The sequence below is a fragment of the Meles meles genome, chromosome 6 (genome assembly GCF_922984935.1).
Source record: "Meles meles chromosome 6, mMelMel3.1 paternal haplotype, whole genome shotgun sequence".
NCBI lineage: Eukaryota > Metazoa > Chordata > Mammalia > Carnivora > Mustelidae > Meles > Meles meles.
This window is the reverse complement of record NC_060071.1, coordinates 74,735,865-74,759,807: the sequence shown is the minus strand read 5'-3', so window position 1 is coordinate 74,759,807 and position 23,943 is coordinate 74,735,865. Positions and strand designations below refer to the sequence as shown.

General features: G+C 46.1%; 1 protein-coding gene across 1 annotated transcript in view; it reads left to right on the top strand.

The window, feature by feature from the left end:
• GNB5 (G protein subunit beta 5) overlaps window positions 1–23,943 on the top strand; it is a 40,639-nt gene that overhangs the window by 6,000 nt on the left and 10,696 nt on the right. Inside the window, exons 2-6 of the mRNA XM_046010180.1 lie at window positions 3,812–3,948; window positions 7,086–7,127; window positions 9,297–9,373; window positions 14,032–14,164; window positions 23,757–23,900. Of these exons, the coding sequence (XP_045866136.1) occupies window positions 3,812–3,948; window positions 7,086–7,127; window positions 9,297–9,373; window positions 14,032–14,164; window positions 23,757–23,900 (533 nt within the window). The remainder of the gene's footprint in view (window positions 1–3,811; window positions 3,949–7,085; window positions 7,128–9,296; window positions 9,374–14,031; window positions 14,165–23,756; window positions 23,901–23,943) is intronic.

Sequence of the window (23,943 nt, the reverse complement as noted above, 5' to 3'; positions counted from 1 at the left end):
TACCCTGCGCTCCCCACCACCTCTGTCACCTCACGACAGCTGCGATCTGCCCCCTGCAGACCATGAGCTCGGGAAGAGCAGGGACTGTCTTACTCTTTTCTGACCCGGCATGTACTCAGGGTTCTAGAGACATCATTCAAGCTGTAACTCTTCAATTTAACAGATGTGAGATTTGCCAGATAGAGATGGGATGGAGTGGGTTTACAGTAAACCTATATATGGAAAGGAAAATGCAGTGAGAAAAAAATTATTAGTAGCCGGGATATGGTCAGACTCACATTAGATAAGGAAGGCCCCATATTGATTGGGTGAGTCATCTTTTTAATTCATTAATTTTTTTTTATTTTCATGAGAGGGACATAAAATAGTTCTGGTTGTCCCCATGCTGAATTGGGGAAAACAGCAATTATCAATGTGAAGTTTCCAAACAAAACACCATATAAAATGTGCTCACAGCTCTGAGCTGGTACAGACTTGTGTAAACGGCCTATAAGAATTTAGAAAATTCGCCATCTTCAAACTATATTCAGTGTGTTTTAAAGAATGTATCTGTAAAAAACTGCTGTGCCATTTGTGGCAATAAAGAATGCAATGTTTTGGGGTACCTGGGTGGCTCAGTGGGTTGAGACCTCTGCCTTTAGCTCAGGTCATGATCCCAGAGTCCTGGGATCGAGCCCCATGTCGGGCTCTCTGCTCGGCAGGAAGCCTGCTCTCCCCGCTGCCCCCGCTTGCCTCTCTGCTTACTTGAGATTTCTGTCTGTCAAATAAATAAAAAGATTTTATTTATTTATTTGAGAGAGAATGAATGAGAGAGAGCATGAGAGAGGAGAAGGTCAGAGGGAGAAGTGGACTCCCCAAGGAGCTGGGAGCCCGATGTGGGAAGAGATCCTGGAAGTCCGGGGTCATGACCTGAGCCACACAGGCACCCAAAATCTTAAAAAAAAAAAAAAAAAAAAGAATGCAATGTTTTAGCGGAAGTGATAGCATAATAATTGCACATTCATGTAGTACTTTTATCTTTTTAAGATTTTTTTTGAAGATTTTATTTATTTATTTGACAGAGATCACAAGTAGGCAGAGAGGCAGGCAGAGAGAGAGAGAGAGGAGGAAGCAGGCTCCCCGTTGAGCAGAGAGCCTGATGCAGCTCCATCCCAGGACCCTGAAATGACCTGAGCCGAAGGCAGAGGCTTAACCCACTGAGCCACCCAGGTGCCCTTTAAGATTTTATTTTTAAGTCATCCCTACATGCAACGTGAGGCTTTACCTTACAACCCGGAGATAAAGAGTTGCACACTCCACCCACTAAGCCAGCCAGACACCTCTCACGTAGTACTTCATAGTTCAGCAAGGACTTTTTATAGTTTGGGTTTTCAGAGAGACTTTTAACTGGTTCACACTCTTATTCTTTTATCACAAAGAAATGGGGCAATTAAATGAAACCAAGACTTCTGGGAGAAGTGACTGATTCTAGGGCCAGAGCAGGGAAAGAACATGAGCTTAGAATAAGAAATGCTTGGGGAGCACCTGGGTGGTTCAGTCGTTAAGCATCTGCCTTCAGGTCATAATCCGAGGGTTCTGGGATGGAGTTCCACATTGGGCTCCCTGCTCAGCAGGAAGCCCGCGTCTCCGTCTCCCGCTCCCCCTGCTTGTGTTCCCTCTGTCACTGTCTTTCTCTCTTTCTCTGTCAAATAAATAAATAAAATCTTTAAAAAAAAATGCTTAGAGAACAATAGGGACATGTCAGAAGGTATGGGCACTTGCTTGACGGGGCTCCCACTGAGCAAATCAGCGACTAGTTGAGCGTTAAATAATAATGCTGAGGGATTATAACCCCTTGAATAAGGTAAGAATCCATGAGTCCCTCTAATATGAAAGGGTGAATAAATACACTGAAGAGGAGGGGAAGCTCCTTTTATTAGAAAGACAGCTAAAGATGCAGAAGGAATGATGGAATTAGGAGAATCACTTGCCAACCATCATCATCACCCATTCAGGCAAGAATCATGAACAGATGTTGAAACGAGGGTATCGGAGTTTGAAGAGCGACAGTTTCATTACAAAAGGCAAAATGGTAACTCTCCAGTAAAGAAACCCAGCAGACACTACCTCAACCGAATGGTCAGCGTGCACAGTGCCAGTGACAGGACCAAGGGACGACAGGTGCCTCCTGACGGGGCGCGCTGGTGGGGACTCGGTGTCCGTCTGTGGCGATCCTTCCAAACACGCGTTGCCCGCATCTGATCATGAGCCAGCGGCAGGCAAGCCCACGCTGGAAAACTAACTGGAAACTAAAGAAACATGACAGTTGAGGGCAGCCCATGGTTCCTGGATTTTCTTTTGCTGTAAAGATATTATTGGGACAATGGAGAGTAACTCAGTACGGTCTGTAAGATTGGATGTAGCATCGCTTCGGTGTTTATGTTCTGACTTTGATAATATGCTGTGGCTCTGTCAGAGTTCCTTGTTTTTAGGAAATACACAATGCAGTGTTTAGAGAGACGGAGAGGAGGGAGGGAGGATTTCTGAAAAGTCGTGCTGTTGTCAGAGGCTTAAACTATAGCCCAGTCTGGCCCTTCCTGCCCCATTTCCACGAGGGAGGTGGCACTTCCCAGCATGTGGCAGCAGCTCCTGGGAAGGAAGAGGACCGGCTGCCTTGCCTCACACCCCACCCCACCACTGTGTTGCGCAGCTGTGCTGAGACACCACACCTTTCCTGGGCCTGTCCCTTGCCTCAGACGCCGCTTTCCCTCCTTCTCACCTGCCTGGGGCAAAGGCCCAGCCGGAGGAGTTGGAGGAAGGAGAAGTGGGGAGGGGAGCGGTTTGGAGCTCTAGTTTTCCCTTCTTGCACAGCCTCTAACCAGAAGGGCACTGCACAAGGGGGCGAAGCCGTGGGGTCCCCCAGCCTCAGTCTCCTCACCTCTGGATGCGGGGCCGGGACATGACGGTCTCTTCATGGGAACGTGGCTCCTTCTGGGACTCCTCAGTGACAGGCTCAGGAAAGAAGCCGTGGGCCCAGCCCCTGAGAGATTCCTTTTTGGAGCCCCTCCCTGGTGTGGGTTGCTCCCGCAGGTCACGTGTTTAGACTTGTAGAATACTGATCTGTATTGGCACCAGAAGTTTTCAGTAAACCCGGGGGTGTACCATGTGGTGGCTCCCTCCATGTGGTGGCTTCCTCGTTCGTTCTTACCTGCAGCACGTAACCAGAGGCCCAACACATCCCAGGCCTGTGCTAGGTACAGGGGCTTCAGCCAGGAGTCACAGTGCCTGCCGAACAGCAGTGTGGGTGCACGTTTCGCCACCTAGTGGGACAGTTCTTGTAAAGTCACTTTCCCTTGTGACTGGAAAGGTGGGTAAAAGAACCGAAAGCCCCAGCTTCTCTCCCAGTTGGCTGTCTGAACTTCTTGTAGCCAAAGAATCCCGTGAGCCTCAGTCTCTTCACCTGTTAAATGGGGACAATGGTCTCGCTCTGCTGCTTGCCCTGCACACCTTGCAGAGCTGTGGCACTTCAGCAGGAGAATTCTGTGTGGTGGAAGGCATGTCGTCTCTGTAGATGAGGTCTTCTTGCTGATCCCTCAGCACACAGAGATAGAAGTGCTCTGAAAGATGTGGGGTATTAAACACAAAGAGAGAATGACAGTGTTGTTTCTCCCCTCTCCTGAGTTTAAAAGAGCGTTATGAAGGCATAATAGTAAAACAAAAGCAAATCAGGAGAATCATGCTGTGGCCACAAAGACCCATGTCATCCCTTTGCCAGTGTATGGCTCAGAATCCAGTCATTGGTGACGGAACTGATTGTAGCCTGTCCTTCTAGTGCACCAGGTGGCCGAGCGGGTGGAAGCTCTGGGGCAGTTTGTCATGAAGACCAGGAGGACCCTCAAAGGCCATGGGAACAAGGTTCTCTGCATGGACTGGTGCAAAGATAAGAGGAGGATTGTGAGCTCCTCCCAGGTAGGTGGCATCTGCTCTGTGAGGGCGCACAAGAGTCTGACTTGATCACTGAAGAAGAAAGAGAACTTTCCTTTTCAGAAAACCCTGTCTGCTCTTAATCCCTCTGCTTATTCTCCACAGGACATGAGTTAGCATAGTGCAGCATTCTCTTGCAGACTGTAGAATGTCACTGATTTGCGTGGATTCAGAGTTATGGTAATAACTGAAGCGTGAACTATATCTGAGAAGCCATTCAGAATTATTTTTTCCTGAGCATACTTCAGGGCTGTATTTGGGAATGAAATTCATTTTTTAGATAGTGGGGCATTTCCCCCCCCAAATTGAGGACATAAGTGCTTGTGGCTTCTTTTAGTTTAAGAGTTCCTAAACTCTTTTTATGCCTTAAAGAATAAATTTAAGATACGTATTTTGTAAAGTATAATTTTTCATTCATTTTATGTAGTTGACATAGTCTCTTCTACATCTTACGAACTAGTTTTATCTATTGCTGCATCACAAGTTGCCTCCAAATTCAGCAACTGAAAACAACAAATATTTATTATTTCACATGGTTCTGAGAGCTAGACAAGAGTGGCTTATCTGGGTGGTTCTTTTTTTTTTTTTTTAATGTTATGTTAGTCACCAGTATGTATATCATTAGTTTTTGATGTAGTGTCCCATGGATGGTTCTGGCTCAGAGTCCCTCATGGGGTTACAGTCAAGATGTTGGTCAGGCTGAGGTCACGGCACAGCTCGATTAGGGCAGAAACTCACTTCCAAAATGGCTCTTCGGCTGGAGGCCCTCGTTTTTCACCATGTAGACCTTTCCACAGGGCTGCTTACGAGATGGTAGCCAGCCTTCCCCAGAGCAAGAGGGGGAGAAGGAGGCCGAAGCCAGGCCATCAAAGGTGACATTCCTTCACTCCTGCTGTTTTCCAACCCTGACATGAGGGAGAGGCCTCTACAAGAGTGTGACTGTCAGGAGTCTGGTGATCACTGCTTGGTCCTTTTTATGTCCATTTTGATGTAACATGCATTGAATTATAAAATTATAAACCGAAGTCCTCTATTTTTGTGGCCAGTTTGGACTCCCCTCCCACCAACTTTCAGCCCAGATTTTCCAAAGGACAATTTTGGGGTTTTAAATAGCACTTTTAAATATAAAAACTGTACGTGATCTAAATAATCCACACCCTCCAACATCTGTGTCAGGTTGCGTTTGGTAAGGACAGGTGTTCTTAATCTCCTGTATTACCTGTAGATCTAATGTGTCATGTTGTGCTTGCTTTCTTTTATGTTCATAAAACATTTATCTTTTACGTATGTTACCATGTTAAAGAGACCCTGAAAAAGAGAACAAAGAAACCGTTTTACTCCCACCACCCTGTCCCAACCATTATTACTATTTCAGAGCATTTCTTTCCAGACTTTTTTTTTTTTTACCAAGTGGTTATCAAGATACACATGTTGCTATCTAGCCTTTTTGACTTTTTTTTATCCTTCAAAGTACAATAGATATTGGATTTTTCCGTCACTCACATGCTGTTCTTATTAGAGAGGGAGGAGGGACATTGTTGACATGCTCCATCCATCCCGCTCTGCTGCAGAGAAGACTAGCAGCTGGGTAGGTGTGGGAGGGGACTGGAAACAGCAGGAACATTCTGGGGCAGACGGAGTGACTCAGAGCAGCCCTTCTCTCTTGCAGGCAGGAGATTAATTAGCCTGACTGCGTGGGGTAGGGCTTGGGGTGGGGGTAGTCTCTCCAGGTTCGCAGGCCCCTGGTGTATAAATCTGGGCTTGTGGAGAGGCCCACATTTGGTTTCATAGCTGATTTTAGCCTCTTGGGTGCCTTCTTCTCTCCAGAGCACACAGTGGGTGGGCAGTGGGGCTGGGCAGGCAGGCAGCGTTGGGGAGGAAGCCGCCAGAAGGAAGGCCAGCTCCGACAACACACGGAGAGCCAGGCTCCAGGTGAGGAGGGGCGTCCCAGGGTACGGGTCTGGAGCTCCTTCCCTCCTCTCTGCCCTGTTACCTAATCTACCTCAAGTGTGTTTGGGCGTTCAGTCAGAGAAATTAGACTGGAAGAGCCAATGTGCTTAGGAGTTTCAAAAGGCCCCAGATGGCCCACTTGGACTTTTTTCCTGGGCCCTTTAGCCACATGCAGCAAGAATACGGAAGTCTTCCAGTGGATCATGCAAAGAAAGCAACCATGTCACTTTGGATGATCATAACCTTGCTTGTGTCCCTGAGTGGCATCTCTCCCCCTGCCCTTACCTCATCATTCAGATTTAGCTCCAAACAGCTTCAGTGATTACAAAAACCAAGCCTGCCGTGGAGGCCGCCAACTCGGCCACCTTCTTCCTCTGTCAGGCAGAGTCTGGGGGCCCAGAGGACCCGCACATCACATGCGGGGCAGGTGGCTGCCCTGTAGGGACCAGGGCTCGTGTGGGTTTGTATGACACACACACGACTTTGTGGTGACCCCCGACAGCCCCAGTGTGACTGCAGCAGCCGTCAAGTGAAATTAGCCTCGCCAGCCCTGAGCCCACCCTTGGCAGCGAGTGCTCTACGGAGGGGGCCCCACCGTAGCAGACAGGAGTTGAACGTTGTTCTCAGCACAGGCGTGAAATGTCCGGGTGGGGAAGTGACACTGATGTCAGGCCTGTGCAGCCCAGAGAAGCGGGCCCGGAATGCGTGCTGGTGGGGCTGTGACCCAGTGAGTGGGGAGCACGGGGCACAGGAGCCAGGACGGCTGGTGGGGGTGGGGAAGGAGGAAGTAAGAGACCACTAGTTACCTGGCAAGTACCTTGAGGTAATTTCAGGTCTGTCTCACCCCTGTCTAGCTTCTCATCAGGACGTGTGGGCGATGACAAGATACCAACAATCAGTGCTTGGTTTCTAAATGGTCTAGAAGTCTCTGAGCATTGCTTTGTATTCCGCAAGCAGTAGCCCATTGAGAACTGAGCCTGTAATCGGGCTGGACAGTTCAGCCCCCCATTCCCTCCCTGTTCAGAGATTGGCTGGAGGTTCTGATACCCGGGTGCTCACTCTGGCGGTCTCCTGAATGCCACCCAGCCAGACACAGCTCTTCTGAGCGTTCTCAGCAGCTCCCTGTCAGGACTGGCTGACAACTTCTAAGCTGTTGACTCTTTTCCCTCCAGGATGGGAAGGTGATCGTGTGGGATTCCTTCACTACTAACAAGGTAAGAGGTTGTCCCTGGCGCTTTGAGCAGCACCTCAGAGCCCCAGCCCTGTCCTCTTCCCTGCCAGATACCCCCGGGCATGGTCATCCGGCTCCTTGGCTGCCTGTCTGGGGTTGGAAACCCCAAGAAAGCCCACCGTTTATTGGGACAGCTCAGTAGCCCACTGCCGTGTCCATCTCCATCCCGAGCTGAAACCCCTCCCCCAGGCAGGAGCACACGGAGTCCCCAGAGAGGGCACTAACACTAATGCTGGAAAGGGCCTGGCCTGGAAAACGCTGCATATTCACATATGCATACATTATTTTTCTTCTGAGGGGTGGTAGGAGGTTCCTGAACCCCCAGCTTTCTCTGCCCTCTTTGTCTTTTTTTTTTTTTTATGATTTTACTCATTTATTTATTATTATTTTTTTAAAGATTTTATTCATTTGCCCTGACAGACCAAGATCACAAGCAGGCAGAGAGGCAGGCAGAGAGAGAGGGGGAAGCAGGCTCCCCACCAAGCGGAGAGCCCAATGCGGGACTCCATCCTAAGACCCTGAGATCATGACCTGAGCCAAAGGCAGGTGCTTAACCACTGAGCCTCCCAGGCGCCCCTGTCCTCTGTGTCTTTGACCGGACTCTCTAGCACCGTGGACGTGAGCAGACAGTGGAGGCGGGGGGAAGCTGAGGCTGCAGGGAGTTGAACTGACTCTCCAGTGATAGCCTGCAAGTTGGGCCTGGGCGTGCTCAGCTCCAAATCCGACCTACATTTAGACTCGTAACTAAAGAGAAAGGTGAAAATCTCTGTGGAGGTGTGCTCACAAGCCTGCCTCGTGTTGCCTTTTACGGTAACAACTACTATGTATTCCATACTGGTTCTGTTATTTATACAGGGCAGGTCTACTCTTTCACCACATAAGACAGAGACCTCTGTGTGCCTCAAACCCAGCAGCATCCATATTCTGCATGATTGAACATGTTTAGTAAGTGTTGTAGTAGACAGGTGTACACAGCCTGATCAAGGGGGGCCCAGAACCATCTTCTGGAGCAGAGTCCCTCATGGTCAGGCCCCTGGGAAATAGTAAAGATGGCAGCTTAGCGGTTTGTAGGGGGTTTCCTCTCTAGCACCTCCTTCCTTGGAGGCCTCTTCTTCTGCCAGCGCGCCTTAGCATCTTCAAGAGTGTGTGGGGTTTTGTTGCTTCTGTTTAAAAGCCCTAGGATGTCATAGAGCACACACTGCCTGATTTCTGGGGAACCGTGGTGTTGCCACTGTGACCCCTGACAGGGAACATAGCTGTTACTTGTAAGGAAGGGGGCCTGTGGCACCTTGTGCTCACAGTGGCCGTTTGCTGGCGTGGGTTATTCTAGGCATCTGAAAGGCTGTAATTGTGAGTGACAGAATTTCTGTGGGCAGTATCAGGGCCCGTGTTTTTCCCGCAAAAACACAGAGAATCATAACAGGAAAGACCAGCACTGAAAGGTACTGAAATCATCTAGTCCCATCCTCTCGCTTCACCGATGGGGAGAGACTAAGGGTGGACAGGTGGCCATCCTGCTTGGGGCCGGACATCTTGCTGGTGTTGGAGCCAGGAACCGGGGCCCATGTCTCTCAGGGAAAGAAGCCCACAGATGCAGAAGGTTTCGAATTGTGGCTTCGTTCCCTGTCAGCATGCAGGAGAATGCGGGTGACACGACCACCAGCCAGGAGCAGGAACTGCTACTTCTAGTTCTCATTGCTCCCATGTTACGGGGTCTCTCAAGGTCACCCTGCCGTCGCCCGCTTTCATTCTGACCTACCCAGGAAGGTGTCAGGACCCACAGGGGACAGAGGCCCTTGGATACTCACAGGGCAACAAACACAGCACACATGTAGGACCATTTAAGAGTAGATTTTGAAAATAGGGAGAATCTGAGTAAATAAGGTAAAGCATAGAACTGAAGTGAAATTCTGACAGACCTTTCACAGAAAATGAGCCCCAATATTCATTCAGAAGAACAAGAGGAGTATCACACTAAGAAAGAAGTAGGGGCACCTGGGTGGCTCAGTTGGTTGAGCATCCGCCTTGGTTTCCACTCAGGTCACGATCTCATGAGTCGTGAGATCGAGCCCCATGTTGGGCTCCACACATTAATACATTTGTATAGGAGCGCTGCTCGTTCCTTCTATGAGGCTTGTGTTCTGTGTTTCAGGAGCATGCAGTCACCATGCCCTGCACATGGGTGATGGCATGTGCGTACGCCCCATCGGGATGCGCCATTGCATGTGGGTAAGTAGGGGTCAAGCAGCTTTTCAGATCTCCTGGCTGCCATAAAACACCGTCCAATGGGCAAAAACAAGCAAACAAACCCGAACTTACTGTTTTTGTTGATTGGTTAGGCAATGTGTTTAATTCCTCCCTGAACTCCCTTAAAAAAGAAACCATGAAACTCTCTTTTGTACTTATTTTCATTAAAGACTGACAGTAGCTCAAGTTTCAGACCTGTCTCCTCTATTCTCAAACGCTGTCAGCTGGGACTATAAATTGGTGCAAACATTTTGGAAAACATGTTGGTAATGTGTATTGGAAGCCTTGAAAAATTTATAACCTTTGATCTAGTGATTCCACACATCTAACACTTGCTTGAAAGGAGTGATCCAAAATATAGAAGAGCCACACGAGCAGTAATATTTACTGTAGCATTATCTAAAATAAAGCAAAGAAAGGGGGTTGTAGGGAGGAATAATGTGTCCATCAAAGGAAATTATTAAGTGAATTGTGGGACATGAGTTGAAGGTATTATTTTATACAATCATTAGAAGAGACTTCTTAATTATGGTAAGTAATTATTCAGGTTGCTAGGTAGATGGTGTTTTTTTTCTCCCTATTCTCCTGGAGCTCAGTTTAACAGAATTGGCAATAAAAGCTGCAGCCAACATAATTCCCTGTCCCTGTGTTAAACAATTCTGGAACCATCCAAAATACCTCTACCATAGGATCCCAGCCATGTCTAGAAAAGAGGCATGAAGTCTGTGATGAACTGTACCAAAAAATCCAATAGTAGTTCCTTATAGAAGATGGGACTATGGGGTTTTCACTTTTTTATAATTTTCCATTTTGAAAATAAGCATATGTTGTTTTTATAATCAGGAGAAAGGAGTTTCAATTCAAAAATGAAAACCCTCGGCCTCTAAGCAAAAAGTTTGGAGCCTTCTCCAGCCAGAGTCACACCAATGGTCGTCCTCAACATCCCTCCCTTTGAGGGGCCATTTGGGGCATCTTTTTTTTTTTTAAGGTTTTATTTATTTATTTGACAGAGAGAGATCACAAGTAGGCAGAGAAGCAGGCAGACAGAGAGGGGGAAGCAGGCTCCCTGCTGAGCAGAGAGCCAGATGCAGGACTCAATCCCAGGACCCTGAGATCACTACCTGAGCCGAAGACAGAGGGTTAACCCACAGAGCCACCCAAGTGCCCCTGGGGCATCTTTTCATTCACTTCCCACTTTCTAAGACCCTGTGTGCCTTTGGAACCCATGTTCACACACATATATTTCATATTTTCTAATTTTTTTTAATAATGCAAAAGTAGGTTGTATTTCCATTTTGTAACTGAATGGTAATGTTTATATAAAATCGATTCCCATTTACTTCTTGCCAGGATATGAGGTAAGCACAATAAGAGACAGACATACACACGTGATATATATGGGCATATATGTATTTGTGTATATGCTGTGTGTAAATACATTTGTGTGTGTATGTATACACACACACACACACACACACACACACAATAAGATAAATATAAAGGAGTTTGGCCAGCTGTATAGTTAGAATGCACCATCCCCCCCACCCCAAAAAAAAAGAAGACACCATCCCTGCAAAACTTGTCATTTCAGCTCTCAGCTACAAACTTGGGAGTCCCCACCATCACCCTCAGGTTTGATAATTTGCTAGAACAACCACAGAACTGTCTACCCAGGCTGACAGTTTTCTCACAGTGCAGGGATACAAATTAGAACCAACCAAAGGAAGAGGTGCCCAGTACAGAGTCCAGGCCGGGTCTAAACCTGGAGTTTCAGTCGTCCCCTCCCTATGGCGTCATGGATGGCATTACTTCCTCTTGGCCACCGTGCGTGATGATACAGAGGATTAGCAACCAGTGACACTCGCCTGAGTCTTTGGGGTCCAGAGTTTTTCCTGGGACTCAGTCACGTACAGCCTATGTAGCTGACCCTCAGTCTCCAGTGTGTCCCAGAGGTTTAGGCTAATACCTTTAATTTCTGGGTCCTGTGGGGGGGTCAGAACTCACAGTGCGTGCCCTAAAGCCCCCATCATAAATCACACTGTTGGACGGTCTGTGAGCCAAGGCTGCTCTCCCATCAGGCGGGCCATTCCAGGGGTTCAAAGATGACCTCCCAGCAGCTGAGGGTAAAAGCTGACCTCTCTTTAGGGAAGATCAGTTCTTACTCATGAGGAATAATAAATACTCTCTATATGCATTTTTTAAAATTCTGGGTAATATGTTTCTAACTGGGCATTAATGTTAGCAGATGCATAGAGCTGAAGAAGTTACATCATTTCTCAATACTTGATACTGAGATATCAACTAGCTGGGTCTGTATTTCAATAAGAATATATCAGGTAGATGCTTCTGCAATTTGCAATGGATATAATAATATAGTGAACAATGCCTTTATTTTTGTTTGTTTTTATTTTTTTAGAGAAAATGAGCGAGGGAGAAAATGAGGGAGGGAGAAAATGGGGAGAGGGGCAGAGGGAGAGAATCTCAAACAGACTCTCTGCTGTGCGCAGAGCCTGATGCAGGGCTCCATCTCCTGACCCTGAGATTGTGACCTGACCCAAAATCAAGAGCCCGCTGCTTAACCAACTGAGCCACTCAGGCGGCCCGTGAGCAGTGTCTTTAGCAGTAGTTTGGAGAATGGTTCTGTCAGCTATTTCTTGTTTGAACCCAGTGGGAAGATTTCCATGAGGGTGGGGGCCAAGCAGGGAAGAGAGTAATTTTACAAGGCCCAGGAAGACAGGTTTGTGGTGACAGCCTCCTCAGAGAGGAGGAACGGCTCGTGCCTTCCTCTCTGTCGTATCTGTCTCCTGGCCCTGGTGTGGTAGACGGTCCGTGACTGACTGCACTGGCTGCCTTGCACCTTGTTAGGAAAAAGAAGCAAAGGGAGCTCAAGGTGTAAATATTGGTGTAATATTAACAAATATTTAAAATATGGGGTCCAGTGGGCGAGGAAAGAGCATCAAAATCTAAACTGAGCAGGGGCACCTGGGTGGCTCAGTCGGTTGAGCATCCGGTTCTTGGTTTTGGCTGGGGTCACAATCTCGGGGTTGTAGGTCTAAGTCCTGCCTCGTGCTGAGTCTGCTTGAGAGATTGTCTCTCTCCCTTTCCCTCCCACTTCTGCCCCTCCCCTACTTGTGCTCTCTCTCTTTCTCTCAAATAAAATCTTTAAAAAAAAAACTAAACTGAGCATGTTGGTGCAATGCCACAGCCTAACTGGAAATTGTTCTCACCCACAAGCTTATGAATTACTGATAAGAGGCATCCCAAGTCCACACCTGCCCCCTTGAGCAGTTGGAAAAGCTAAGGTTTCCCCTAGCATCCCCAGGACATCGGAAGAGAGTATGCCCCCACCCCGCCCCAAATGTCATTGTCCACTAAAAGGAAACAGGGCTCCTTGGAGTAAGGCTGATTGTAGGTCTGGGGCAGGAAGAGGATAAAGTGAGCCTAGGATATTTTCTTTTCCAGAAAGCAAGGAAACATCCAGGGACCAGTGGGGTCATATCCAACAGAAACAGGAGCTGCTTGAAGGGGCCCTCCACTGTCCAAATGTGGGACAATGTGAGCCTCACATGGGATAGTGATAGTAATGGCTCATAACAGAGTTGAAGAGAAAAAAGAACGTACAGGTATACAGTGAGAGGGGAGGGGGAGTTTTTCTTTACCGAAAAATATTAGCTAATAAATGCAGAAGGAATGATCGAATCGGAAGGTCACCATTTTGTTCTCCTAAAATAACATTTGATTCAAACAAGATAATCATGCTAATGTCATTGTGTGAAAGGTTGTTGGGAAGCAGGATCTTCACATGGTCTTGAAGTGGCAAACCCTAGTTACTAATTATAAGGAAGTCACATTTGCCATGCTTTGATGTAGTGCTCCCCACTTTGACCAAGTGATCAAAGTCGGCACCACCAGTCTTGAGACAGTAGGCATCGCAAACCTCCTGAAGTGAAGCAGGAGAAAGAGAAAGGAGTACACAGTATCACCTGTATACTAGTAGTACCAAAATTGTTATACTTGAACATGACCATCGTGAAACAATGTGACGAGACCAGGATATGTGACATACTACAAGACCATTGGCCTAAGATCTCTTGTTTGAACAACAAAAACAGAGGTAGAAGTCTTTTCTAAATTAAAAGATCTCAAAAAGCTATGAAAACCGAATGCCGTGTGTGAACCTTGATGGGGCGCTGGATCCTGGGGACAACTGGGGAGATTGAATACAGATGGTTGGTTATACTGTTAGGGAATTTGTGTTCGTTTTCTCAGGTGTGATGGTGATCTAGTGTCTACCTAGGAGAATGTTTTTTTTTTTTTTTAAGAAGATGTACATTTACAAATTGAAGTCTTTAGGTGTAACATGTCATGTCTACATCTACCTTCAAATGGGTTCAGAGTTTGCTCCCACAAATATGACAAAAGGCAAAGTTAGTGAATGTAGGTGAAGGGATCTGGGTGCTCACTGTACTGTTTTTCTTTCAATTTTACGGTACATTTGAAAATCTTCCACGTTGGGGGGAAAGTTTACAACACATGATGCTGCCAAAGGAAACATTTTGAAAAGTTTGCCTGAAGGAGAATGTGTACTCGTATCCTGTTGCCTTATATTCGCATTTGACACTTCTTTCTTTCCATGCTAGTGGTCTGGATAATAAGTGTTCTGTGTATCCACTGACGTTTGACAAAAATGAAAACATGGCTGCCAAAAAGAAGTCCGTCGCTATGCACACCAACTACCTGTCGGCCTGCAGCTTCACCAACTCAGACATGCAGGTCAGTAAGCAGCCGTGCGGCGGCTCAGCCTGCCGGGGAGCAAGGAGGGGTGGCAAGGAGAGGAAGCTTTGCCGTGTCCCTCTATTATTATTATCATTATTATCATCATCATCATCTTATTCAAGTATAGTGAACATACAGTGTTATATTAGTTTCAGATGCACAATATGAGTGAACAGTTCTGTGCACTTCTCACTGCTCATCATGATAGATGTGCTCTTTATCTATAATCCTCTTTAACTATTCACCCATCCCTCCCCCTGGCAACCATCAGTATTCTCTGTATTAAGAGTCTGTTTTTTGATTTGTCTCTTTTTTTTTTCTTTGATTTGTTTCTTAAATTCCTCATGTGAGTGAAATCATATGTATTTGTCTTTCTTTGACTTATCTCACTTAGCTTTATAATCTGTAGCTCCATCCTTGTTTTTGCAAATGGCAAGATCTTGTTCTTTTTTATGACTGAATAATATTACATTGCGTGCACATGCGTGCGCGCATGCATGTGTGTGTGTGTGTATCTATCTATATCTATATCTGTATCTATATGCCACATCTTCTTCTGTGTGTGTGTGTATCTATCTATATCTATATCTGTATCTATATGCCACATCTTCTTTATCCATTCATCTATGGATGGACAGGGGTTCATTCATCCAGAAATCCAGACACCTGGGTTTCTTCCATAATTTGGCTATGATAAATAATGTTGTGATAAACATTGGGGTACACACATCTTTCTTAATTAGCATTTTTATTTCCTCTGGGTAAAATACCCACTAGTAAAATTACTGGATCATAGGGTAGTTCTGTTTTTAACTTTTGAGGAACCAAAATTTGCATTCCCGCCAACAGTACAAGAGGATTCTTTTTCTCCACATCCTGGCCAACACTTATTATTTCTTGTGTTTTTGATACTAGCCATTCTGACAGTTGTGAGGTGATATCTCACTGTAATTTCCCTTTGCATTTCCCTGATAATGAGTGATGCTGAGCATCTTTTCATGCTTCTTTTGGCCACCTGTATGTTTTCCTTTGGAAAAATGTCTATTCAAGTCCTCTGCCATTTTTAACTTAGATTATTTGCCTCTTTTGGTGTTGAGTTGTGTAAGTTCTTTCTGTATTGGGGATATTAACCCCTTATTAGGTATATCATTTGCAAATATCTTTTCCCATTCAGTAGGTTATCTTTCTGTTTTATTGATGGTTTCCTTCACTGTGCAAAAGTCTTTTATTTTGGTGTAATCCCAATAGCTTGATTGTTTTTGTTTCCCTTAGCGGAAGAGACATATTTAGAACAATGTTTATACGGCAGTGTCAAAGAAATGATTGCCTATGTTTTCTTCTAGGAATTTTATGGCTTCACTTCTCATATTAAGTCTCTAATCCATTTTGAGTTTACTTTTTGTAAAAAAAGTGTGGTCTAAGAAAGTGGCCCAGTTTCATTCTTGTGCATGTAGCTGTCCAGTTTTCCCATCACCACTTGTTGAAGACACTGTCTTCTTTCCCTTAGATATTTCTTGCCTCCATTCCTGGTTGATTAATCCATAAGAGCATGGATTTATTTCTGAGCTCTCTACTCTGTTCCATTGATATATGTGTCTGGTTTTGCTCTAGTACCATAACTCTTTGATTACTACAGCTTTGATATCTTGAAAGTTGGGATTGTAATACCTTCAGCTTTGTTCTTCTTTCTCAAGATTGCTTTGGCTATTTGGAGTCTTTTGTGGTTCCATACAAGTTTTAGGATTGTTTGTTCTAGTTCTGTGAAAAATGTTGTTGGTATTTTAATAGGGAGTATTAAATCGTGCTTTGGGTAGTATGGACATTTTAACAATATTGGTTCTGGAACATGGAATATCTTCCCATTTGTTTGTGTCATCTTCAGTTTCTTTCATTGATGTTTTACAGTTTTCAGAGTACAGGTCTTTCAGCCTCCTTGGTTAAGTTTATTCCTAGTTATTTTCTTCTTTTTGGTACAATTGTAAATGGGATTATTTTCTTAATTCCTTTTTTTTTTTAAGATTTTACTTATTTATTTGACAGACAGAAATCACAAGTAGGCAGAGAGGCAGGCAGAGAGAGTAGAGGAAGCAGGCTCCCTGCTGAGCAGAGAGCTCCATGCGGGGCTTGATCCCAGGACCCTAAGATCATGACCTGAACCGAAAGACAGAGGCTTTAACCCACTGAGCCATGCAGGCGCCCCTATTTTCTTAATTTCTCATTCTGCTGCTTCATTATTAGTATGTAGAAATGCAACTTATTTCTGTGTATTCATTTTTTATCCTGCAGCGTCACTGAATTCGTTTATCAGTTCTAGTAGTTTCTTTGCTGGAATCCTTGGGGTTTTTCTATATACTCTAAAGTGATCTGTAAATAGTGACACTTTAACTTCTTCCTTACCAATTTGGATGCCTTTTCTTTATTTTTCTTGTCTGGTCGCTGTGGCTAAGACTCCCAGCACTATGTTGAGTAAAAGTGGTGAGAATGGACATCCTTGTCTTCTTCCTGATCATAGAGGAAAAGCTCTCAGTTTGTCCCCATTGACTATGATATGATTTTAGCTGTGAGTCTTCACTTATGGCCTTTATTATTTATTATGTTGAGGTATGTTCTCTCTAAATCTACTTCATTGAGAGTTTTTATCATGAATAGATGTTGAATCTTGTCAAATGCTTTTTCTGCATCTACTAAGATGATTATAAGGTTTTTAATCCTTTCTCTCATTAATGTGATGTATCATGTTGGTTTGTGAATATTGAACCACCCTGCATCTCTGGAATAAATATCTATTTGATCATGGTGAATGATGTTTTTAATGTATTGTTAAATTCAGTTTGTTTATATTTTGTTGAGGATTTTTGTATCTATGTTCATCAGAGACATTGGCCTGTAGTACTCTTCTTTCGAAGTGTCTTTGGTTTTGGTATCAGGGTAATGCTGGTTTTGTAAAATGAATTTGGGAGCTTTCCTTTCTCTTCTATTTTTTGGAACAGTTTGATTCAATAGGTATTAACTCCACTTTAAGTATTTGGTAGAATTGACCTGTGAAGCCATCTAGTTCTGGACTTTTGTTTTTCAGGAGTTTTTTCGTTTTTTTTTTTTTTAATTACTCACTCAAGGGGCGCCTGGGTGGCTCAGTGGGTTAAGCCTCTGCCTTCAGCTCAGGTCATGATCTCAGGGTCCTGGGATCAAGCCCTGCATCGGGCTCTCTGCTCAGTGGGGAGCCTGCTTCCCCCATACCCTGCCTGCCTCTCTGCCTATTTGTGATCTGTCTGTGAAATAAATAAATAAATATTTAAAAAAAAAAGAAAGTAAAATTACTGATTCAGTTTCATTGCTAGTAAGCCATCTGTTCAGATTTTTTCTCTTCTTGACTCTGTTTTGGAAGGTTATGTGTTTCTACAAATGTATCTATTTCTTCTAGATTATCCAATTTGTTGGCATATAATTTTTCATAATATCCTCTTTGTGTTTCTCTAGTGTCAGCTTTTATATTTTCTCCTTCATTTCTGATATTATTTATTTGTGTTCTTTCTTTTCTTTTTTGATGAGTCTGGCTAAAGGTTTATCAATTTTGTTGATCTTTTCAGAGAACCAGCTCCTGGTTTCATCAATGTGTTCTATTGGGTTTTGTTTTTTTTTTTCAGTCTCTATGTCATTTATTTCTTCTCTAATCTTTATTATTTCCTTCTACTGGCTTTGGCCTTTTTCTAGCTCCTTTAGGTATAAAGTTGGGTTGTTTATTCAAGATATTTCTTGCTTCTTGAGGTACACCTATTTTGCTATAACTGGACCTCTGATTTTGGACTGTTGGGTTTTTGTTTTCACTTGTCTCCATGTTGTTTTTTTTTGGGGGGGGGTTGTTTTTTTTGGTGCAAAATGGTGGTTTATTAAAGCACGGGGACAGGACCCGTGGGCAGGAAGAGCCGCTGCCCCGAGTTGTGAGGAATGGCTGGTTCTGTACCCTGCGGCTGGGGGAAGGTGAGGGAAAGGGAGGTTTCAACGGAGTTTTCATATGCTAAAGAGGGCCTAGGTCTCCATGTATTTTTATTTCCTCCTTGATTTCTTAGTTGACCCATCTGTTATTTAGTGGCCTGTTATTCAGCCTCCGTGTAGTTTGTATTCCTCCCAGGTGTTTTCTTGTGACTGATTGTGCTCGGCAGTGGTGCTTAAAAAGATGAATGATATTTCAGTCTTTTTGAATTTACTGAGACTTGTTTTGTGGCCTAACGTGTGATCCATTCTGGAGAATGTTCTTTGTGTACTTGAAAACAATGTGTATCCCACTGTTTGGGGATGGAATATTCTAAATGTATGTTGAGTTCATCTGGCCCAATGTGTCACTCAAAGCCACTATCTCCTTGTTCATTTTCTGTCTAAATGATCTATCCATTGATGTATGTGGATTGCTGAGTCCCATATTCTTATTAAACTTCTGTCAGTTTCTTCCTTTGTGTCTGTTAAGAGTTCGTTTTTGTATTTAGGTGCTCCTTTGTGAGGTGCATCGGTATTTACAATCGTTCTATCTTCCTGTTGGATTTTTCCCTTTGTCATTATGTAGTGCCCTTCTTTGTCTCTTGTTTTAGGCTTTGTTTTAAAGCCTGTCTTGTGCAATGTAAGTATTAAGTATGTAAGGAGAGATATGCTCTAGCAGCTGGCTCTAAGAGGACCCTCCTGTTGTTTTTCATTGGTTATCATTATTTTTAATAAATAAAAAATGGGGAAAGTCAGGGCTGTTAATTAATGACAGAGCTGAGATAAACTGCATACCACATAAAACATCCTCCTCTAATGAACTTGGTGGTCGTGGGAGTGGAACAGAGAATTTTCTGAGGGCGTGGAAATTCCTATCCTGCAGTCTGAGTCCATGTGTGCTTACGTGTGTAAAACTTTAACGAGCTGCTGCGCTTCATAGTTGTGCATTTTATACACCTCACACTTGTGTTTTCTCAAATAGCAAAGAAAAGGCTTTCACTAGTAAGCCTGATCCCTACATTGAATAAACTACAAGGCGAAAACATTACAACTTCAACCCTTTGACTAAGTTTCTTAACACGTCATAAAAGGATCCTCGGCTTATTCATTCATGCCTACTTAGCACATCTTCGTAGGTGCCCACCACTCACATTGCCAGATACCACTGGTTCCAGGGGTGACTCGCTCACACTCAGGCTCTGTTCTCAGGACCTTCAGGAAACAGTCTGTGACTGAACAGCGTGAGAAGCTCAGAATGGGAAGGGTGATCCCAGACTTGATGCAAGGGGCTGCCTGAGCCAGCCTTGGAGGGAGGGGCTGTGGCCAGGGAAGTGTGAGGGCAGCCCAGAGGGAGACAGGCAGCCTGAGAGGTAGGCAGGGCCAGATCACAGGGCCCCTTGAGTCTGGCCTCAGTCACTGCAGGTGCTAGGTCAGATCTGGGTTCCTTTTAAGCAGGAGAGCTTCTGAGTCAGATGAAAGCCTTCCGTGGCCCCCTGTGTTTTCATCTCACTGGGGTCGGAAGGGGAGGCGAGGCTGGCGGCAGGGAGACCAGGGCACTGGGTAACTTTAATTGCTGAGCGGAGGGGTGTTGGAACTTGGAGTGCGGTGTTTGCACCCGTCGTTTGCCACCAGGATTCTCACAGACCTGTACAGTAGGGGGCGCTGTGGCCCGTCCTGGCTGTGGTGCCAGAACTCGCCGTCTTGGGGGCTGAGGACAAAGCAAGGAGAATATTTAGTCTGGATGAAGGACGGCTCAGAGGGATACGAGAACAGTGAGTCTTCAGACATCTGAAGTCCCTCTGGTGGGATCCCATCACCACGCCCTCCCTGTGCACCCCCTCTGTGTTGCCGCAGGTGCTGGAGGTGGAGATCAAAGGGGCATCTGTGAAGGAGAAAGTGCTTTCCTCCAAACAAGCCGCCAGTCCCCGGTAGAGAAGGTCCTGCTGGCCACTTCCTTGGGGGTGTGTCCTGGGAAACAGCAGGGCAAAGGTCTTAGCTTGGCCTCAGACCGCTGGGATCAAATCTCGGCTTCACTGTATCCCAGCTGGTCAGTCCCAAACAAAGTTTTATTCTGTTTTCTTTTTCTCACCTTCAGGAGAGAATGGTAGTAAACTCTCTCATAAGGTTTTCTGAGGATTCAGTGAGATGATTTGTGTAAAATATACAGCCCCTGGTAAATATCAATAAATGTTAGGTTTTAGTACTTTATTATTGTTAATAGTATCTCACAGCTTCCTGGGTGATTCTGATGCATGGCCTGATTGAGATACCTTAATGAACCTTGAGCTTCCTTCCATTCTGGTGATCAAGGATGGAAAAAGAAAAAGTCAAAGGCTGGCAGAAGACTGGTCTTAAATCTACAGATTCCCTACATTCCAGAATAAATGACTGACCGCGAGTAAGAGGTTCTGTTTCGTGCATTTATCGTGATGAGAGTTTGGTTTTTAAATTCAGTGAAGATCACAAAAATATTAAAAGTATTTTTAAAATATTTTTTACTATTAAGAATTTACTTGTAACTTTTTAAAAATATTCATCTCTTTGGTTGATAGAAGAATATGGTATGGAAAATCTGCAAAAAAAATTTTTAAGATTTTTTTTTTTTTAATTCATTTGACAGAGATCACAAGTAGGCAGAGAGGCAGACAGAGAGAGGGGGAAGCAAGCTCCGTGCTGAGCAGAGAGCCCAATTCGGGGCGCGATCCGAGGACCCTGGGATCATGACCTGAGCCAAAGGCAGAGGCTTTAACCCACTGCCACCCAGGCGCCCCGAAAATCTGCAAATTAAAAAGCTAAACTGAGGTTATCATTTAAAGCAGATTGTTTGGGTGTCCCAAAAAAGATGGGAGATTACTGGCCCTTTGCAAGTGTTAGGGCAGGAATAGGTGTGGGCTTGGAGAAATTGAAGGGAATTACAGCATATTATAAAATATAAGTACAGAAATTAAGACCCAGTCCAAGTCTTGTGTGTTCATAAACTAACTTTTACCAGCCTAGGTCATGTTGTTGGGTGAACCAGGCCACCTGAAGGAAACCAAGGTTGGAGGGAGCCCCATGAACAGCGGCAGGAGCTTTGCAGCCTTGGAGAGTCCCCAAATTTGAGAGTTGCCCATGAGTGGGAGCTCTGAGGAGGGCCTTGGGGACTGTGCCAGAGAACCCTAAGCTCTCTGGAACTCAAGGAGCTCTGGCTCCAGGGAGGAGCTCCAAAACCGCTTCTCCTAGCTGCAAGGAGAGTCTGGGCCTCTCCAGACTGCCTGGGAAGAAACACACTCCAACATGCTGCAGCCAGCCAGGCACCAGGCCAGGGTGGGAGTAGAGTCCCCTGGGTATAATGTGGTTTCCCTCCCGCAGAGGAAAGGAGATTCTTTCTAAGTGCTAGGCCCAGCGTGTAAGAGAGAAGGGACGAGAACAGGAGGAAGAGGAGAAGAGAAAACCAGCAGCAGGAGGAATTTGGAGGTACAGGGCAGTCCATGGGTGCACTGGAGGCTTGCAGTCCCTAAACCCAGTGCTCGCTCATTTCCTTTCCTTGGTAATCTCCACCCACAGAGGGCCCCACAGTATTGCCGTGATGCCACAAGAGCCCCTTCCTATGCTGTCTTATCACCTCATCCAGACCCTGGGAGCAGCAGGAAGGTGGGGCATAGGGAGGCTGTGCGTCTAGAGCTTATTAGCCCTTGGGGATCCCCCACCGCCCGGGGCTCTGCAGTATGGTCAGCTGGGTCCCGGAGGCTGTGAGCCCTGCATCTCCGCTGCCTTTCCCCGGGACACAGGGCGCTGTGCTCAGCCTAAACCCAAGCCATGGGCCCCTGTGGGCACACACACACACACACCCCTGCTGTGACCCTAACTCCACTCACCATGCTTTCCCCCAGACATCACAGCGTTCCTCTCACTGTATGTGTGGCCTTTGCACTTGCCAGTTTACAGAAGCAGCTTGAGGGGTGGCCACATAGACCTTAGACACATTTTCCTAAAATCTGCCCTTGATCTTATCTCCCTTGGAAGCTTACCCGCTCCCCTCCCCTCCCCTCAGTCTGGCCTGCAGGCTAAAGTCCTCACACCTCTCCTTTTCCGCAGAGGTGGGCTTCACCCAGCCAGCACTCCCTCGTCCTTGGAGAGCTGCTCAGATGTTGCTGGGGTGGGTTCTCTGTCCCTCCCATGGGCCTACCTTGATCTCAGCACTTCTCACTTGATCGTGAGTCATCACCGTCTTGTCTGCTGAGATCCTCGGAAAAAACTTGCTGTCCAGCAAAACCTTTTTTTTTTTTAAAGATTTTATTTATTTATTTGACAGAGAGATCACAAGTAGGCAGAGGCAGGCAGAGAGAAGCAAGCAGGCTCCCCGCTGAGCAGAGAGCCCGATGCGGACTCCATCCTGTGACCCTGAGACCAGGACCAGAGCTGAAGGCAGAGGCTTTAACCCACTGAGCCACCCAGGCACCCCTCCAGCAAAACCTTCTTAGACCTGCAGCAAGGGAGAACCCCAACTTGCCAGAATCCCCATGGCATCTCAAAATGAAGAAATCAAGGAAGGGTACTTGGAGGGTTTGGGGGTCCAGGCTGAGTGATTTTTAAGGTGGGTGTCTTGAGGCAGGAAACTGGCTGCAACATTACTGGCTTTGGATCGGGGAGTCCCCCAAGATGAAGGTCTTGAAGTGAGTCTGGATGAGCAAGCTGTTTGTCTTGGTAAATAAGTTGTTTTGTTGGTTCACAGTCTTATCTTGCAGGAGCAAGTGTGTCTTGAAGCAAGCCGCTAGATTGTTTTCACGTGTTCTCAGTATTGCCTCACAGAACACCAGGAGAGTGTGCCTGGGCTCAGGATTGTTCAACACAGGGGCAGGGAATTTGGTTGGTGTCAGGTCCTACTGCGAGTTCTGTTCAACTGTGCTCCGGGAGAGCGAGAGCCGAGACCGAGACACAGTCTTTGTGCAAACCCTAATTAATGCCTACTCACAGAGCAGCTGAATATCGTCAGCACCCAGCAAATGCTTGTTGAGCCTGTGAGGGCATGTGTGTGGCCCTCTTGGGGAGGCCCTAGGACCATCTAGGCCCTGCTCTGGGAAGAAGCAGCCACAGGGGCACATGTCTCACAAAATGTTGCCTGGTGGGGTGCAGTGCTCCTCACTGCTACCAGCTGAGGGTTTGTGAGGGCTGGAGTTGGGTGGGGGGTGGTCCCAGGCCCCAGCCCAGGTGTGATATTCGCAGGCAGCCCCATGGCTGGGGAGCACGGTAAGATCTGAGAAGCACTTGAGGTGTCTGGCCCACTCATGGGGGCTGTGCCAGATCTGTCCCCTCATACGTTCACGGAGCACCCCCTCCATGACCCCGGGCAGTCACAGAGCTCTGTGGATATGGCACAGAGGCCCTGCTAGACTTTGTGCCCCTGGAGACAGGCACATAAACACACATCACAAAGACAGTGAGCATGTGGCAAAGGGACTTTGTTTTCGTAGGACAGAAGAAATACTTCTGTGCTTAAATCCAGGTATAGCAAGGCATGTGTCCGTGTGTGTGCTCCAAGAGCCTTCTTCTCCCCGGTCAGCTTTCAGCATCCGAGTGACTTTCCCCCAGTGCAGATCCTGATGCCAATGTTCTTCCTGCCCTTCTCTGGGGACAGATCCTCACAGCGAGCGGCGACGGGACGTGTGCACTGTGGGACGTGGAGAGCGGGCAGCTGCTGCAGAGTTTCCACGGACACGGGGCTGACGTGCTCTGCTTGGACCTGGCCCCCTCAGAAACGGGCAACACCTTCGTGTCTGGGGTAAAGGCCCAAGCAAAATCCCTCGGGGTCCTTCCTCTCCTTG